Source organism: Halichoerus grypus, chromosome 6 (assembly GCF_964656455.1).
Source record: "Halichoerus grypus chromosome 6, mHalGry1.hap1.1, whole genome shotgun sequence".
Lineage (NCBI taxonomy): Eukaryota > Metazoa > Chordata > Mammalia > Carnivora > Phocidae > Halichoerus > Halichoerus grypus.
The window spans coordinates 152370127-152390383 of NC_135717.1; the positions used below are offsets into that span (position 1 = coordinate 152370127).

The window sequence follows — 20257 nt, forward strand, 5'->3', positions numbered from 1 at the left end:
AATATGGTTTATTATTCTAGAATGGTCAAAAAAAAAGTGTTTTTTTTTTAAGATTTATTTGAAGAGAGAGAGAGACCACGAAGGGAGGGAGGGGGAGAGGGAAGGACAGAATCTCAAGCAGATGCCCCACTGAGCATGGAGCTGGAAGCAGGGCTTGATCTCAGAACTCTGAGATCATGACCTGAGGTGAGATCAAAAGTCAGACGCCTAACCAACTGAGCCACCCAGGCGACCCAAAAAAATTCTTAACAGCAAATTCTTAAACTGGGACAACAACCAAGAGACAAGAACCATACTGTTCCTGGTCAAGTTTTTACTATAAGAGTTTATCAGTTTCCTAAGGATGTTTTAACTACATATAACAAGTCCATCCTCATCATGTTAGATTTTCATGCCTTTTTTTAAATGGGAAAAAACTGGGGCGCCTGGGTGGCTCAGATGGTTGGGCGTCTGCCTTTGGCTCAGGTCATGATTCCAGGGTCCTGGGATCGAGCCCCGCATCGGGCTTTCTGCTCGGCGGGGAGCCTGCTTCTCCCTCTCCCTCTGTCTCCCCCCTGCTCATGCTCTCTCTCTCTCCGTATCTGTGTGTCTCAAATGAATAAATGAAATCTTAAAATAAATAAATAAATAAATAAATAAATAAATAAATAAAAATGGGAAAAAATTATCGGTCAGACTTTCAAGGCTCAAAAATAGGGCCAGTTATCTGAATCACTTTTCTCACTAAAAACTACCTTATGTACTAGAACAGATATCAAATGAATGGCTTTTAGTGATAGGAAAAAAGTGGTATCTGTATTTTTAAAAATTACAATTATTAAAGTAAAAAGTATATAGAACTCAAGTTCAATGCTGAGTCAGACCATATGGAGTTTTTACCAAACAGATGAATAAATTCTAGGAAAGACTGGTGAAAATCTATTCTGAGCAGGTTGGTTTGCCAGGTTTTAATCAAATAAGTCAACTCCTTGAGTAGTTAACTATTGTTCTCAAAGCTGTATTTTACTGTCTTCACGATTAACTTTGAGAAGACGAACATCATTCTGTTAAAGTAACATGTAAACTGTAAATCTTTTTTTTTTTTTTAAAGATTTTATTTATGTAGGGGCGCCTGGGTGGCTCAGTTGGTTAAGCGACTGCTTTCGGCTCAGGTCATGATCCTGGAGTCCCTGGATCGAGTCCCGCATCGGGCTCCCTGCTCAGCAGAGAGTCTGCTTCTCCCTCTTACCCTCCCCCCTCTCATGTGCTCTCTCTCTCTCTCATTCTCTCTCTCTCAAATAAATAAATAAAATCTTTAAAAAAAAAAAAAAGATTTTATTTATGTATTTGACAGAGAGAGACATAGCGAGAGAGGGAACACAAGCAGGGGGAGTGGGAGTGGGAGAGGGAGAGGGAGAAGCAGGCTTCCTGACGAGCAGGGATCCTGATGTGGGGCTCGATCCCAGGACTCTGGGATCATGACCCAAGCCGAAGGCAGACGCTTAACGACTGAGCCACCCAGGCGCCCCTAAACTGTAAATCTTAAATAAATTATTGACCAAGGCCACAACTACAGATCTCATTTATCTGCTCCCAAAGTAACTCTAATTCTTTATGAGGAACCAATTAGGAAGGACTTCTTATTTTAGTTTCTTTTAACCTACGTGATTTTAAGCTTTAATTGCTCAGTCACTTTTAGAGACTAAAAGAGTTCTGGCCGAGAAGACAGAAAAAAGCAAATTCTAAAATTCTAGCAAAACAAAGAACTGCCAAGATTCAGTGTAACTCACACTTGTGCAAAATACCACTAACTATAAAACCATTCATCACAGCATTTTGTATAGCAAATTTTGGAGACAATCTAAATCAGCAATAAACAATTGGTTAAATTAAGGTCTAACTACATGGTTCCACAAAAAACCCCTTTAAAAATGAGTCGCCTCAAAGATATATTGGTGGGGGCAGGGCGCCTGGGTGGCTCAGTTGGTTAAGCGACTGCCTTCCGCTCAGGTCATGATCCTGGTGTCCCAGGATCGAATCCCACATGGGGCTCCCTGCTCAGCAGGGAGTCAGCTTCTCCCTCTGATCCTCCTCGCTCTCATGCTGTCTCTCATTCTCTCGCTCTCAAATAAATAAAATCTTTAAAAAAAAATTAAAAAAAAAGATAGATTGGTGGGGGGCGAGGAGATTAAAGTATTTGCATCAGGAGGAGGGAAATAGGCCTAAATATACATACTAAATCTCTCTGGTCTTTCTGGAAGAATACACAATAAAAATAATGGTTGTCTGGGCAGGCAAGTGGAATGCTGATGAGAGAGTCTTTAACTTTCTCCATGTACCTGTTAGAACCTTTCAAATGCTGCACTCCATGTATTTCCTATTAGACAAAATAAAAAATTGATTTTTTAATGAATTAGAGATTAACTTTCAGCTCAGAGATTAACTTTTAGCTCAGACATTGATTTAGATAGAAATCTACTAAGCAATAACGTCAAATTATGATATAGAATAACTCTCCTAAAACTTTCTTCCAAAGATTGAAGCACATTCATTCATTCATTCAATATTTCAGTGCCTACTACACTACATCCTCTAGGGATTAGAGCAATGCCCAAGTCATCTAAGAATCCCTGCCTTCGTGGAGCTTTAGTAGGCGCAGAGATAAAGAATAAATAATATAACTTCAAATAGTGGTAAGTGCTATAGAGAGGAGAGGAGGAAATATGGGGATAATGAGGAACTCTAAGGGAGGGGGAGAGGAAAACTGTGTTTTGGGATAATTAAGGTAGACCTCTCTGAGGATGACATGTGAGCCAAGAACTGAACGATACGCCAAAACAGGTAATGTAGTAAACAGAAGGAAAGCCCTGTGACTGGAACAAACTTAGCCTCTTATTGTTCAGACTGAGCAAAGCAACATTGTGGTTACAGTAGAGGGACCCAAGGACAGACATGCAGGAGATGACCTCAGAGGTAGGCAGATGCAAGGAAGGCCTTGTAACTACGGGGGAAAAAGTCAAGATTTTATTCTAAGTGTGATGGAGAACCTTTGTAGAGTTGAGAAGGGGAGTGATATGATCTATATTTTTAGAAAGTAACACTAGCTGCTGCTTAGGAGACTAATACAGTAGGCTAGGCAACAAATGATGGAATTGAACAGTGGTTTCAGAGAGATGGGTAAATGTAGCTGATTAAGAATATATTTTGAAAGTTGATGCCCTAGGGAATTTGCTAGTGGACTGTATATGGGAATCTGAGTAGGACAAGAAATGAGTGAATAGTAATTCAAAAAAATCATCTTATATCTGTATAGTTAATTAAAGTTATCAAAGTATATTTACATACATTGTCATTTCATAATAACAAGAGGCAGGGGAAGGTCACACTGGGTCAAGATCCAAGTTCTGTCCCTTGCCAGTTTTAAGACCCTAAGAAAGTCATCTGAACGGGTTTCTAGACTATAAAGGTAATCTACTTCACAAGATCAAGATCTACAAGTATTAAATGCTATAAGACTTTTGTAAATGCAGGAGCACCTGGCTGGCTCAGTTGGTGGAGCATGCGACTCTTGATGTCAGGGTTGTGGATTCAAGCCCCACGTTGGGTGTAGAGATTACTTAAAAATAAAATCTTAAAAAAAAAAAAAAAAGAATTTTGCAAATGTAAATAATGACCAGTTGGAGGTAAACAGCATCCTATTAACAGCTGTCCAATGAAAGATGGTGTGTTCCTACAATTCAGGACAGTACAGCTACCTACCCTGCACCACCACCACCAGCATATTCCACATAGAATCCTGTATTGCAGATGACAAAAAAGAGGCAAACTTTTTAAAAATTCTGATTAAAAAACAAACGTTTTCGGGTACCCATGTTGCTTAGTAGGCTGAGCTTCCAACTCTTGGTTTCGGCTCAGGTCATGATCTTACGGGTCTTGGGATCGAGCCCAGTCTGGGACTCCGTGCTCAGCGGGGAAACTGCTTGAGAGTCTCTCCCTCTGCCCTCCCCCCACTCATTCTGCACACATTCTCTCAAATAAACAAATCTTAAAAAAAATTTTTTCACTGATTATGGGAAAATATACACAATACAATGGTAAGCACTAGAAAACACATTATAGTCTTGTAATCTTTCCTAGGGATTAGAGAAAACAGTTCTTTTAAGCTAAGCTATAAATGACCATTAAAGTAAAACCACCTAACTTTTCCAAGATAAAACCCAAATGAAGTCACCTTTTATTAAAGAGGTGCTATCAACAAGATACTGTAAAATTAAGACCATATTTATGAATTATCACTGAATTGGTTAAAATAGTAAAATGAAAATACCTAGTGTAAACTAAATTGTGTGCCAAAAAAACTGAATTATGAGGACTTCAATTCACTGCCATAAATCATTTCTGTAACTTTATTAAAGAAGGTTTCACAGAATTTATTTTTCCATCCAAGGCTTTCATATTACCGCAGAGTATGTCCAGAATCAAGCAAAACTTGAAAAAATGTTAAATCTTTAGTTCATTATGTATTTTGGAGAATTATTACAAATATCAATTTGTAGTATGTAGTCAATAAATAACCTGAATACAGGAAACAAAAATTTGAAGACATCTGGTGTACAGCTAGATCCCCCCCATCTCTCATTTTCAACTGGGGCTTCAACAAACATGATTGGGGTCATGTGAGGAAAACCACATTGTAAGGACCATCCAACGCATACAGCAATTTAACTGCCTTGGACAGAGTCTGAGACAAATCCATAATACAAATTTTGCACTATAAAAGTTCACATTAGACTGCACCACACAATGACAATCTATGCTACTTCTCTAATTTCTAAGAATTTCTACCTTATAAAAAGTCTTATTTCGGGGCGCCTGGGTGGCTCAATCGTTAAGCGTCTGCCTTTGGCTCGGGTCATGATCCCAGGGTGCTGGGATCGAGCCCCGAATCGGGCTCCCTGCTCAGCGGGAAGCCTGCTTCTCCCTCCCCTACTCCCCCTGCTTGTGTTCCCTCTCTTGCTGTCTCTCTCAAATAAATAAAATCTTAAAAAAAAAAAAAAAAAAGTCTTATTTCTCCAAATCAAGCAACTCTAGGTCAGAGACATCCCCCCATCTCAGATATATTTAAGTTGCACGAAGCACTGCACAATACATCACCCATTAAAAGATCTTGAATTTAGTATGCATCTCCCCTCAAAGTTCAGAACAAGCTAGATTAAATACACGTTCACCAGGTTATATAAAGGAAATGATGCTGCAATTTAGTCATTTTAACTCGCATATTAAGGAACACAGAAGTTCAACTAAAATTTTCATTAAAAATGACAAGAAATTTCAACGTTTTGCTTTTATGTATTGCAAGAAATACCGTACATCTGAGGACCTGATATTATGTAAAGGATTTACAAAACCAATATGTCCATTTTTCATAGTTCCATATGTATTGGAACAGCTTAAACATTAAAGTGCATAAAATCGAGAGGCAAAGGATTTCACCAAGTCCCCCATACCTGCTCTGCCCCTCCCCCCCATGTTGTGTTAAACTATTTCCTCTGAGCAGAAACCGCTCTCAAAGAGTTTGCCAACCAGAGTAAAATCACTTCACAGAGAGAACGAGCGAAAACATATTTAAAAGAGAGGAGATAACGAAAGCGAGGGCAGAGGGGCGCGCAGCCTCATGTCCCTCGACCCCCGCAGCCTGCGGCGAACATGTGCCTACGGCGGCAGGACGCGCGGCCCTCCCGGAGCCGCCTCCCGGGGCACAGGGCCCCGCCCGGCATCACGCTCCTGGTTCATTCATTCTGGACCCGGGGCTTCCGCACCCCCGCGCTCCCGCCCGGTCCGAAAGAAGGCTCCAGGGCCGAGGGGCTGTGTCGGGCCACAACTCCCGCCCGGAGTCCGGGCCCCGCCGCGATTCGCGCGCGCCCGCGGCCTCCTCCCGGGTGGTCTGGGAGGCCGCGGAGGCCCGCGCCGGCCCGCGCCCAAGACTAGAACCCCGCAACCCCGCGGCCCCACCCTCCGCCAGGGTGCAGGCCAGGCCTTCCCCGCCCGCAGGGCGGCCACAGGGAAGCCCCCGGGCCCCGCCGCCTGGCTGCCCCATCGCGGCCGGAAGTCTCTCCAGAGCCCCCTCCCCAGCGCCTGACTTCCCTCGCCGCCACAGCCAGACCCTCTCCGCGCTGGCCTGGGGCCTCCCAGCGCGGGCCACGGGCCCGAGGAAGGGAGGAGCCGCGCCGCGCGGTCTGCCAAGCCGCCAAGAGCAAAGCGCAGAGCCGGGGGTTGGCCTGGGCGGTTACCTTGATAATCCTGCGGGGCAGCCCGGCCATCTTGTCAGATCCCGAGTTCGGCCTCTGGTCTCGACTCCGGCTCCGCTCGCCTCACGCACGAGTGGAAGTCCAGGGCTCCACTTCCGGGGGACGTTGCCGCGCCCGCCGCCGCCGCCGCTGCCGGCGCCGCCGCCGCCGAGGCCCCTCGGGAAATGTAGTCCCTGCTCGTGCGCGGGCGGGCTTCCCTAGGACCTGGCCCCCTCCCCCGCGTTCCCCGCCCCAGCCCCGGCCTGGGGGTGGCGGAAGTGACGAGCCCCGGCGGGGCAGGGACTTGGGGGAGGAGGCGCGAGGCGGCGCGGAGCTCTGGCGCTCGTGGCCGAGCCCGCCGCGCGACGGTGGGATTACGCGGGCGACGCCCCGCAGGCCTCTTACCGCGGCCACGCCTGCGCCAGTGGGCGACGTAACAGAGGCCCAGCCGCGGGCACAGCCCATTCATTCATCCGTTCGTTTGTTCGTTCATTCAACGTTTTGCGTTGCGCGCGGCGGCAGCGGGGAACGACTCGGGTTAAATTGAGCCGCGGGCTCCTTCCTCAAAGGGAGGTGGAAGACTGCAACTCAGTAGCCATACTCCCGAATGCGGGTCTCGGAAGTTATCCAGGGAAACCCTAGTCATAGAGTTTTGATATTTAAATTTTGGTTTTTAAATTTCACGTAAATCGGGCCCCTTAAGCTCAGGGAAGGCTGAAAGAAAGGGTCTGGAGAGAGTTGGGGTGCAGGGAATTGGCTTCTGAACGCAGAGTTGCTAGCTGGAGGAATGACCGAGGACAGGATTAGAGAGCCCAGAGCAATCCCTGAGAGAGGGATTACCCGTGGAGCGCAGGGCCCTAAAGGAAGATTAGAGTGGCGATGCCTGAAAATGGGACTGTTGGAGAAGCATTTTGTGACATTTGATGACTGCTTGCTTGCTCTGGGATAGGCTTTTCACAGGTATTATTTTACTTCACAGCAATCTTAAGAAGGTGTCTCTACAATGAGGCTCAGAAATGTCAACTAATTTTTTCCAAGGTTATGCAGGAGAAAATGGAGCTGTTTTGACCCCGAGCAGGTCTCCCAAAACATGGACCCCTGATTGCTTAACCACAGTGTTTCCTAGCACAGCACAAAGGTAGATGGTGAGTAAGGATGTGCCAGGTGCTGTGCTGGGGGGTGAGAATACAAAGACAACACTGACTGCCTTCCAGTCCAATAGAGAAGAGAGACAAGTAATTAATTACAACCCAGTGTGTTAATGGCTATAGTAGAGGTTCCTCCAAGGCGCTATTTGAGCCCAGAGAGGCATTAATTGAGAAGTCAGAGAAGGCTTTCCCAAAGGAGAAGAGTTGCCCTCAAGGGTGAATAAGAGTCTAAGAGACCCAGTAGGGAAGAGCATGTCAGGCATAGGAAATAGCCTATAAAATGGCATGGGACTACAAGAAAACAAGAAAAAGTATATGTGTGTGTATATATACACACACACACACACACACACACACACACACATTGCATTAAAGAAATGGAGACTATGAATGCAAGAAACCTAGTAAAAATAAGAGAATATTATGTGCTGGGCACAATGCTAAATGATTACATGGATCATCTTATCTAACTATAAAGCTCATGAGGTAGGTTCTGTTATTACCAGTGCTTTTGAGATGAGAAACCAAGCCTCAGAGGTAATAATGAGAACCTCACATAACCAGAAGTCTGAAATAAGTGGTTCTGTGATTAGAAGAATCTGGGAAAATAAATGACATTGGACAAGGGTACTTTCAGAATATTTTAGAGAGGGCTCAGGATAATTCACCCTGATAGGAAGAAAAGCAGAGTGAATATTAAGTTAGAAGTGTGCTGTTCCACTTATCTATTGTTGCCTAACAAACCAGCTCGTACTTCCTGTTTAAAGCGACAACAACGATCATTTACTTAGCTCTTGAATCTGCAGTTTGGGCAGGGCTTGGCAGGGAAGGCACATCTCTGTTCCATGCTGTGCTGTGTCAGCCTGGGCAGCCTGACTGGGCCCAGATCCATTTCCAAGATGGCTCACATAGCTGGCAGGTTGGTGCTGGCTATTAGCTTCTCTCCTAGTGGGCCTCTCCCTGGGCTTTCTCACTACCTGGTAGCTGGGTTCGAAGAGTGAGTGTTCTAGCTAGCAAAAACAGAAGCTGAATTGTCTTTTTTTGACCTAGTCCTGGAAGTCACATAGCATCACTCCCACTATAATTTATTGGTTGACTAATCACAAAAACCCACCCAGTTTCAAAGGTATGGGGCATGGACTCCACCTCTTGAAAGGGGAGTGGAGAGATTCTAGAAACTAACATAGTATGTGTATGTTGGAAGATACGGTTGTGGCCAATTTTGGAAAACATAAACTGTCACAGGTATGAGAGTTGTCACTGTGCTTACAGCCAGCCGGCTTAGTGTCACCTGCCTGTACTGGTTAAAATAAGCATGCCTGGCTGGAGCCCTTCTCTCGGAGATTCTAATTCTCTAAGTCAGCGCTGGGGCCTGGGAACCTGCATTTAAATATGAGTCATTTTGATGGATCCTAAAATTTGAGAATAAAGATTTTGAATAAACAACAAAAATGTATAAACAGAAAATATTGCCACGTGCCTTCTTTTGGCTGTTCTCTATTAGGATGGATAATGAGTATCATGCAAATTAAGAGTGAGGGCACTGGAGCCCTGGTCTAGGTTTGAGAACTTATATTTGCTATCCCTTCATTTTCTTCACCTATGAAATGTATATACTTCATGTGATTGTTGTGAAGCTTAAATAAAGACTACATAGCCCTTAGCAAGGACTATTATTTTCATAATCTTGATAGAACCAGGTATAGTTTTCCTTAGGAAACCAGACTTTTAAAACATGACGGTGTAACTTTGTTTGGCAGAGACTATTTGATGGCATGAAATACTCTTAAGAGTATTAACAGTAAAATATATTTTTGCATGTCTCTTCTAGTTGTTTTTCCCATTATTTTCCCCCTTGAGAACAACTCACACTATACTCATCTGGAAAATAAAATCTGAACTTCTGATTCATATAAGTCCTGTAGAACAGGATATAGTCTTAGAAGGACAGGTTACCACAGGATCAAGATGAGGTCTACTCTCAAGTTACAAATCTAGTTAAGAATCCTAACTCTAAAATATGGATAAAACAAGGATATCCACTAAACTAACTGAGTTGATTCAGGGAGGGGTGTTGGGTATTGGAGGGAGGGGTGGGGTATTGGAGAACAGAGGTAAAAGAAAGACATTTCACTTACATTCTTGTACCTTTTAGATTTTGGACTGTGTGAATGTGTTACCTATTTAAAACATTAAATAATCTAATTCACTAATTTCAACAATCTTAAGAGATACTCAAAGTTCTTTCAATGCTGATCAGGATGATAGTATACACTCAAAACTCAGCAAAAAGATGCCGGTCCATGATATTGAATAAATTATAGTGACCAGATAGCTCTACTAAGTTGAATAGTGCTAGGCAGAATTCTTAGCTAATTAATCTTTGGCTTTTGACTTAGCATTATGCATCTCTTCATTTTGGTTACCAGTGTACCCCTGAGGCCTAGCTCAGGGCCTGCTATATGATAGTTCTCAAACCATGAGAGACTATGGACTCCGGGAAACAAACTGAGGGTTTCAGAGGGGAGGGGGGTGCGAGGATGGGTTAGCCCGGTGATGGGTATTAAGGAGGACACATATTGCATGGAGCACGGGGTATTATACGCAAACATTGAATCTACATTACATCAAAAACTAATGATGTACTGTATGGTGACTAACATAATAAAAAAATTATTAAAAAATAAATATCAGATCATTTTGGTAAAAAAAATAAAAAATAAACTTCCTATGTGTGTTTTTATTTACATAGTTTTAATCATCCTGTATATATCATTTTGTATTCTATTTTTTCCTTGGTATCTAATCAGTTGCATTTCCATGTTCTTAACTGACCTCTGTAACTAGTATTAAAAACTGTTGCATTACATTCTACCCCCCCAAAAAAAAATTTGTCAAGGGAATGAACCAATAATTGCAGGGGAAAAATAAACACCTGTTTGAGAATAGGTTACATAGATTCATGATCAATAAGTGAATGCTTACAGAAAGCACAGGATGTTTATGTTCATCCCTAAACTTTTCAACTTCCTGAAGGGCAACAGTTTTTTTCAGAAACTGCCTTGTGCTTTGCAGAGACAAAATAGAATAGATGAGTTTGGAAAATGGTGTATCAGTCACCTCTACTAGAGGCTCTGTTTCAATTCAGGAGGGGTAGTCATCAGGCAGAAGTATTTGTCTGCAAGTACACTTATTGTTTCTTTTTTTTTTTTTAAGATTTTATTTATTTATTTGACATTGAGAGAGACAGCGAGAGAGGGAACACAAGCAGGGGGAGTGGGGGAAGGAGAAGCAGACTCCCCATTGAGCAGGGAGCCTGATGCGGGGCTCGATCCCAGGACCCTGGGATCATGACCTGGAAGGCAGACGCTTAAGGACTGAGCCACCCAGGTGCCCCACACTTATTGTTTCTTGCAGCATAAGAAAACCGTTTCATGAGCGATCAAGACAGGAGTATCTGTGAGAAGAGAGTTCATGAGCACTGACTCAGGGGGGAGGAGGGTGAGGGAGAAAGAAAAGGTTGCACACTGAGATAAAAGAAGAAAGAAAAAAAAATGCCTGCTGCCTCATATTCAAGAGGTCAATGTCAGTAGCTGAGCACTTATAAACTGTTAGCCAACACAGTGCCAGCCTATAAGAAGGAGCTGAGCAGAATCATCCAGGGTCATAAGAACACTATCTCAAGGTGGAAGGCTTCAGGAAAGATGAGAGCCAGGAGAATCAGAGTAATAAAGTTTACCATTGTTTAATGCTTTAGCTTTACAAAGCATTTTTGAATGTCCTCTCATCCACGGAGGACCTTTAAGTGCATCCACCACTGGAGGCATTCTGTAGAGCCCACCATTGACTCCACCATGTCTCTATCAAGGTAGATGGAGGGGGTATGCCTTTCTCTGGGCCATTGCCCAGTGGTAACAGGATTCCAGGGGATGGTGACTCAAGACATTTGGCCAGAAGCCCGGCTGGAACAGGAACTCTGAAAGCAAGGTTCTTTTCCCTGCAAATGTGTGCTACCCTTCCAGGTTCCCAAAGAACTGTTTGCCTGCCATGACCTTGGGCTTCAGTCGCTGCGTAACTGGGCCCGTGATTGCATACTCAGCCTACCAGCTAAACTGTCCCTGCCTTTCTCTCTACCTGGTATACCTTCACCTTTCTTCTTCTCCAGCCAGCACCTGTCTCTCTCAGTCTTATTGGCTTCTCATATGCTTCTCGGTTGTGTTGCTTGCTGTCTGCAGAAACTGTCCACCTGGTTCCAGCATGATTAGAAATGTTTTGAAAACTGTTTTGCTTTTGATAACAATGACTTGGGATCCAATAAACTCTGGAGCAGAGGTTTCCAAACTTTGGAGGGTTAAACACCTCAGAGGCTGGTTAAACATGCAGGTGCCGGGGCCCCACCCAAGGTCTTCTCAGTGCAAGTCACAGGCCCCATGCATCTGTGTTTTTAACACACTCCCCAGGCACTACTGAAGGGCCCAAAGCTTGAGAGTCACTATCCCATATTATCTGATCTGCTCGAGAAAACAAAACAGTTGCAACAGCAACCCTGACTTATACTGTTCTTGTTCTTGTTTTGCTAGATCCTTTTTGACCCCAAACTCATTACTTTTCTCCTGCTTGTTCTAATTTTCTTGGTCCAGGTATTAGATATTTCAGATTGTTTGTGTTTAAGCTGGCCCAAGTGTTCAGTATTCCAGATTGGTAGGTTTTAAGGAGGCCAAGAAATAAAACCCACTTTCCCCTCCTGAAACTACAACCAAATTGAAAAAGATGGAGATCAGAACATTGCTTTCATTACTAATAAAGCTGATTGGAGAACACAGCTCTAAGTCTGCAGTAATTTGGGTTACTCGCATTCCCCCCAACCTGCTCCCCAGTCATAGGCACAGCCAGACAAGTGCGGGCCCCATAACCCCAGCGAGAGCAGAACTGGGAATGCTGGAGAGCAGAAGACAGGCCGCTGAAGAAGAAAGAGAAAGAGGAGGAGGGATTGGAGGGGGAGGAAAAGGAGAAAGAGGAAATGGAGGGGGAGGAAGAGGAGGAAAAGAAGAAGAAAGAAGAAGAAGGACATAAAGAAAGGAAGAAGAAAGGGAGAGGGAGAAAGGAAAAGAGAGGGGAAAGGGAGGGAGGGAAAGAAAAGAGAGAAGGAGACAAGGCTGAGCAGACCCAGCTCATCATTTTAAATTCACCAGAGAATTTATTCCTCTTAGCTTCAATTTACAAAACCTCTTGCCATCTTCTTAACCCAATGCTTACTTTCCGTCTCAACTCCCCAGAGGCAACCTCAGCCCTCAGTTCGGACAATTTCATCGAAGCTTTGAATATCCTGTGATCCATCATACCTATCTCTCTAACACCCTAATTTTCACATCTGGGTGCCTCTTTGCTCACAGTTCCCCACCCCATCTGCCCACTAGTCTCACCCTCCTCTCCAAAACATCTTCACAGTATGTTCTAACAAATGCTCACTCTGATCATCTGTTTACAAATCTCCCTCACCACGCTGTGCACCCTTCTAAGGCAGGGAGCACCATATTCTTCTTTCTGTGTGTTCAGCAGTAACCTAATGTCCGACACATATTCCTCCTTCCTGCCTTTCTGCCTTCCTTCATTCTCTGCCTATTACGTACTAGACCCTCCCTAGCAACTGGTATGTTTTTTTAATTTAAATTCAATTAGCCAACATATAGTACATCATTAGTTTTTGACATAATGTCCAATGATTCATTAGTTGCATATAACACCCAGTGCTCATCACATCATGTGCCCTCCTTAATGCCAACCAGTATTTTAAAATGAACTGGGTAGGATCTCCAATCTTGAACTTACTTTCTAATATGGGAAACAGATATTAAAACAAATTAATATATTTTATGTGATAAGTTCTGTAATTAGGATATAGAAGATACAGTGAAGAGTATACATAAGATACAGGGAAAGCTTCATTCATTCAATTATTATTTTTTTTTTTTTTAAGATTTTATTTATTTATTTGAGAGAGAGAGAATGAGAGAGAGAGAACACATGAGAGGGGATAGGGTCAGAGGACGAAGCAGACTCCCTGCCGAGCAGGGAGCCCGATGCGGGACTCGATCCAGGGACTCCAGGATCATGACCTGAGCCGAAGGCAGTCGCTTAACCAACTGAGCCACCCAGGCGCCCCCATTCAATTATTTAATAAACGTTTGGTGAGTGCCTATTAAGTACCAGGCACCATACTAGTTTCTACAGGTAAATGATGAGCCAGATCAGACATGAAATTGCTCTCATGGAGAATGGATGTGGACATACATGAATGAAATTAATACAAGATAAGCGTGAAATGTTTTTTAATCAGAGTTCCCGGTTGCAGGCATAGAAACTGACGCAGACTAACAGAAAAGGAACTCATTGGGAGGACGTTGGGTGCTTCATATAATCACAGGGAAGGCTGCAGACCAGACTCAGAAACACAGAGGGTGCTGGCATTCTGGAACTGGGCAAGAAAGGGAGCCAGAGGACTCACCTGGCCAGTTTTCTGTTGGACACTTCTCCCCTGACCTCCTCCACGTATGGTGTTCCTGAGTCCAGAGCCTCTTGGATTCTGATTGCCATTTCTGGCTAGGGTGGGCTGATGGGCATGGGAGTCTGGCTTCTAAACTTTCAACCACTCCATCAGTTTTCAGTTCCCTCCTCACTCCCTCTTCCTAAATACTTGGTGCCACCAATTATTTGAACCTTGGTACAACCTGCAGGCTTAACGTTGCTAAGTCAGGTGTCATTCCTGCATTGGCTGGCTTCCATCCTTCTTCTCATTTGTGTTTGGGGATGATTTTTGAGAAAGAGGGCAAAAACATCTTTATGACGAAATGAGTATTTTTGTGTCTTTGAGGCAACTTTCCTACAAAAGATTATTCACAGATTAGTTTTTAATAAATATTCAATTTATTGAAGTAACAATATAGTTTTTCCTTAAGCTTTCAAGTTCAACTACAAATCTTATTATTCTATTTGTAAGACTAGCAAAAAAGTTTTTACAAATTAGGATCACAGGGGTACCTGGGTGGCTCAGTCGGTTAAGCGTTTGATTCTTGATCTCAGGGTCGTGAATTCAAGCCCCATGTTGGGCTCCATGCTGGGTTTGGAGCCTACTTTAAAAAAAAAGATTAGGATCACAAAGCTCATCTAACAGGCCACAAACCAAATCTGATAGTACAAATTATCTTATATCTCCTAAATACTTCATTATAAACATGGCATACACATGTTTGTAAATGTGTTATATTTTCAAATCTAACCGGAAACTAGTACGACCAGGTGGGTTTGATTTACTTAATCATTTCTACACTTAATTCTAAATCTTTGAGGAACTAAAGTCACATCCAGGGGAACAAGTAAGGAACTTCCAAGTACTCTGAGATTACCGATACAAGCAATTTGGGAGTGCCTTCTAGATTGGTTGTGAGGGTAAAGTCTGGAAGGACAGACTTCCAGGATCATCTTCTGAATGACCTGGAGGGAGAAGCAGAGCCCTCTTTTATGGTTGTGGTGCCAATAGGAATTCCAAGTCCATGCCCACTAAATAGGGTCGTCTCACTGCCCCTGTCACTTGAACTCAGGTTACACATTTACTTAATTCTTAGTGTGATTGGAGCCCCTAATCTCTTACCTAGGTTGTTTCACTATTTGATTTACCAACATATTCAATAAAGCTACTTACTGCCTGAAACTATTCAGAATTCTTTTCACATTCTATCAATATGGGAGAGTCACATTGCTTATACCTGAGTGACATCCAGTTGGATTCTCCACCAATCTCTGGCTTTATAGTTACAACACTACAGGTATGCTAATAACACTTATTCTGATATGGTGCCACTTATCTCCCTTTTGCTCCTCCAGATCCACTCTTTACTTTGTCCACCCTGCTCTCTGCCCAGGAAGTTGATCCGAATGTACTACCCTGTGTGGAGGGGGTTCCTTGCCCTCTGGTTTGAGGAAAGATGGGGAGGTCAGGGTAATTATTAACCTGGGTTAGTCTTGGCAAGGCCACCTTAGGCTGGCTACGCCCTTCAACAAAAGGTTACTTCTCTCAAGGTAGCCAACTATAGGATTCTCTCCTTCTGGGGTCCAGTAACTGCTCCCTCTCTTTGTTCCTTCTGGTCTGGAAGGAACAGCCAGTGCTACTAAGCCTGGGTTATACTCCTCCTCTTCCTTGGAATTCCACTCACACTTCTGTAAAGAATCCCTCTGTAAGGGCGCCTGGGTGGCTCAGTTGGTTGGGCGACTGCCTTCGGCTCAGGTCATGATCCTGGAGTCCCGGGATCGAGTCCCGCATCGGGCTCCCTGCTCAGCAGGGAGTCTGCTTCTCCCTCTGACCCTCCCCCCTCTCATGTGCTCTCTCTCTCTCTCTCTCTCTCAAATAAATAAATAAAATCTTAAAAAAAAAAAAAAGAATCCCTCTGTAAATAAACTCTTCTGGAATTACACCAGTTTGAGTATGTCATCTGTTTTCTGCTGTGACTCTAAGTGATATACCAACTTAAAGCTAGAAATTATTATTGTCCATTTTAGACTATATTTTTCATTTTTAATTACATTCATTAGATTATTTCTTTTTTTTTGCAAACAAACATTAATTTTTATTTTTTTTAAATTTTTTTATTGTTATGTTAATCCCCATACATTACATCATTAGTTTTAGATATAGTGTTCCATGATTCATTGTTTGTGCATAACACCCAGTGCTCCATGCAGAACGTGCCCTCCTCAATACCCATCACCAGGCTAACCCATCCTCCCACCTCCCTCCCCTCCAGAACCCTCAGTTTGTTTTTCAGAGTCCATCGTCTCTCATGGTTCTTCTCCCCCTCCGATTCCCCCCCTTCATTCTTCCCCTCCTGCTACATTCTTCTTCTTCTTTTTTTCTTTCTTAACATATATTGCATTATTTGTTTCAGAGGTACAGATCTGAGATTCAACAGTCTTGCACAATTCACAGCGCTTACCAGAGCACATACCCTCCCCAGTGTCCATCACCCAGTCACCCCATCCCTCCCACCCCACCCCCCACTCCAGCAACCCTCAGTTTGTTTCCTGAGATTAAGAATTCCTCATATCAATGAGGTCATATGATACATGTCTTTCTCTGACTTATTTTGCTCAGCATAATACCCTCCAGTTCCATCCACGTCGTTGCAAATGGCAAGATCTCATTCCTTTTGATGGCTGCATAATATTCCATTGTATATATATACCACATCTTCTTTTCATTAGATTATTTCTGACAGTCAAAAGAGAAGGATTATATTTTAATGCCTAAGAAATAAGTAATCTCCTTGGGCAAGATATTCATAAAAGTTCATTATACAAATATTTACTAAGCACCTACAAGGTATAATTATTGCTAGCATTGATTGAGTGCTTATTACATTTGCTAAGCATTTTACTTACCTTCTTTTATTTAATCCACTCAACAATTCTATAAAGTAGGGAAGATCATTCTTGTACCCCTTTTATAAAAAATAAACTAAGACTCAAAAATATTAAGAAAATAAATTTTCCCAAATAACAGAGTTAGGAAATAAGAGAATCAAGATTCACATTTTGGCAGAGAGGGGCACCTGGGTGGCTCAGTCGGTTAAGCCTCTGCCTTCAGCTCAGATCATGATCCCAGGGTCCTGGGATCAAGTCCTGCGTCAAGCTCCTTCCTCAGCGGGGAGCCTGCTTCTCCCTCTGCCACTCCCCCTGCTTGTGTTCGCTCTCTTGCTGTCTCTCTCTCTCTGACAAATAAATAAATAAAATCTTTCAAAAAAACCTGGCACTATTTAGGCTATTCACAGGAAAGATGTTCATGATATATTTTTTAAGTTGTTCATATATTATACATATATATATAGTTTTAAAAAAGAAAATCTATATGTGCAAGTATATGTGTATTTATTTATATATGCATATTTATAGGAATAAAAGAAAACCTAAATATGTGTTTGTGTGAAAGAGAGGGAGATTGAAGGAGAACCAGGCCATCTGGTTCATATCTCAGCTCCACCATTTACTGGCATAGGATTTTAAAACAGTACACACAATGTGTCCAATAAATGTTAGCTATTATAATATGGACATAAGAAGAGATGAAAAGTGACAGATTATACACCCAAGCGTTAGCAGTGATTATCTATTGGGTTTTGTTTTTCAACATCTGTATTAGTATTTTTTTTAGTATACATTTTCTATTTGGAAATGAGCATTGCACAGGTTAAGCTCAGGGGTGCTGAGTAGTTCCCAGACTCAAGTCACAGTTCTACCATTCGTACCTTGCATGACTTTGAACAAGTTATTTCCCTTCTCTGTGTTTCTGGAACTTCATTTGTATAACAACAGTCACAATAATTATACCCACCTCCTAGGACTCTCAGAAGGAATAGAAAAAACATTTAAAGTGTTTGAAGAATAATGTCTGACACATAGTAAGTACTCAAAACTGTAGCCAATTTCATGTAATAAAAAATAAATAAAAGTTTTTAGAAACATTATCCCTAATGGCTTGGTAGTTATTGCCCTGGAGTCTTTGATCTCTGATTTATATAAAAAGTGACTTTATTTTGTGAAGTTAGGGAAGATAAAAGGCAACCCCCTTTTCAGTGGAAGCCATTTGAAGCCAACTCCAAAGTTTTACAATTTTGTCTGTTTCATTATTTTACTAGCATGAATTTAAACTGCTTTTATGTAAACCAATGTAAGTTATCACTGGTGTTTCCAGTTTGTATTTTGGGGAATTATAGTTTTAAACTTGCGGGCATCGAACTACTTTACAACATGCCTCTCTTAGCTACTCTCACACCACAGTCTCTTGGTTTTCATACTGCCTGTCTCCTTGCCACCTCCAAGAGGTCCTTGCTGGGTCTTTGCCCTCCTCCACGTGACCTCTAAATGTTGGAATTCCCTGGGCCCACATTCTAGGGCCTTTTTCTTTTTCTTTTTTTTCTACATTCTCTCCCTACATGCACTCAACATTCTCCTGTCTTCAAATCTACATCTACCTTAAACTCTTCTTCAGACACATCTATCTAACCACGTGTCTCATTTTATATTTCTATTATATCTCTATTTATGTCTCGGAGATATCTCAAACTCAACAACGCTCAAATGGAATTACTCATTTCCACCCTCGTCAGACCCCCCAACCTGCTCCTCTTTCAGTCTCCCCTATCTCCTGAACCACACCACCTTCAAGCTAGTCATCAAAGCATCTCCTGAGGTGTCTTTCCTCTCCCTCAACTCCCACATCTAATCAATCCATCAGCAGGTTCAGTCGTCATTTCTACTTCCAACATATATCTGGACACTGCCCTTCTCTTCATCTCATGGTTGCCATCATCTATCATGTCACCATTCCTCACAAGTAGAGCCAGAGTAATCTTTTAAAAACATAAATCATGGGGCACCTGGGTGGCTCAGTTGGTTAAGCGTCTGCCTTTGGCTCAGGTCATGATCTTGGGGTCCTGGGATGGAGCCCATGTCGGGCTCCCTACTCAGCAGGGAGTCTGCTTCTCCCTCTCCCCCTGCCCCTCCCCCTGGCTCGTGCTCTCTCTCTCAAATAAATAAATAAAATCTTTTTAAAAAATTAAAAAATAAAAATAAATAAAAACATAAATCATATCATGTCTCTCTTTTGGTGTTAGAACCCTTCAGTGACTCCCTTACTGCATTGAACATAATATCTGTACATATGGCCTCTGTCCTGATTCCGTGTGCTCTCTACCAACGCCTGCAAAGCCCAACATGACCTGGCTCTTATTCACCTCATCTCCTGCCACTCTCCTCCACACCATATTCCAGCAGAGGGTAAGCTACTTCTACCCCATTTAGACTTTTAAGTAGTTCCCTTAGAGTAGAGCTGTCTACTCTTTTTCCCATGCACATGGTTGGTTTCTTTTCTGGTCTCAGCTTTGTCATTTTTTCCTGGCCCCACGAAGTGAGTTTCCCTGTTGGTCAGTGGTCCCCACACAGCTAACAGCCATCAAGATGGGTCCTCTGGAGTCATCCTTGATCCATCCGTCTTCTGCATTGCATAGCGAATGCTTAACAAGTCCAGTTGATTGTTCATTCAAGTCTGTTTCTCCTCTCTGTCTCTTCCTACAACATAGTTCAGAAAGACATTACAAGACAGCTTTGAAGGATGGGCGAGATTAGAAAGGACAGACATGGGTCCTCAGTGTGGGCTTCTACAGGAGCAAAGATTGGTAGCAGAACAAACTTGGTATTACGTAAAAATAAGGAAAGACACCCAAACAGCCCACATTTATTTTTCTTTATTGTGAACTTATATTATGTTCACTTATTTTCAATATTAACTACTCAGGACTATGGCCTTAAGTTTTTGTTTTTGTTTTTTAAGTAGGCTTAAAACGTGGAGCCCAAAACAAGGCTTGAACTCACAACCCTGAGATCAAGACCTGAGGTGAGATCAAGAGTCAGACACTTAACCAACTGAGCCATCCAGGCACTCATATCATATGGCCCTTGACTTTTGAGGAGTTTATTGTCCCCCTTGAATACACGATAAAAGTTATGAATTCTTTTCAGAAAAATGTAGATATATACAAAATTTTGCAAATCATTTGGGAAAGGAATTCCCAGGCTAAACTCTGCTTCAGCAGTCAATCATCTACTGCTTTGGATATCTGCAGTGTTATTGTTTCATTCATTCAACAAATATTGGAGGCTTACAATGGGGCCAAATGCAGTTCTACATGTTGGGTTTATATAGAGTATAAAACATGATAGATACTTGTTCCTGCCTTCATGGAGCTTGAATTCTAGCATAAGAGACAGACATTAAACAAGGAAACAAATGATAAC

General features: G+C 42.6%; 1 protein-coding gene across 1 annotated transcript in view; it reads right to left on the reverse strand.

The window, feature by feature from the left end:
• UBE2N (ubiquitin conjugating enzyme E2 N) overlaps window positions 1-6476 on the reverse strand; it is a 37689-nt gene extending 31213 nt beyond the window's left edge. The window contains exon 1 of the mRNA XM_036077454.2: window positions 6270-6476. Within this exon, the coding sequence (XP_035933347.1) occupies window positions 6270-6299 (30 nt within the window). The 5' untranslated portion in view covers window positions 6300-6476. The remainder of the gene's footprint in view (window positions 1-6269) is intronic.
• Between the last annotated feature and the right edge of the window lie 13781 nt (window positions 6477-20257).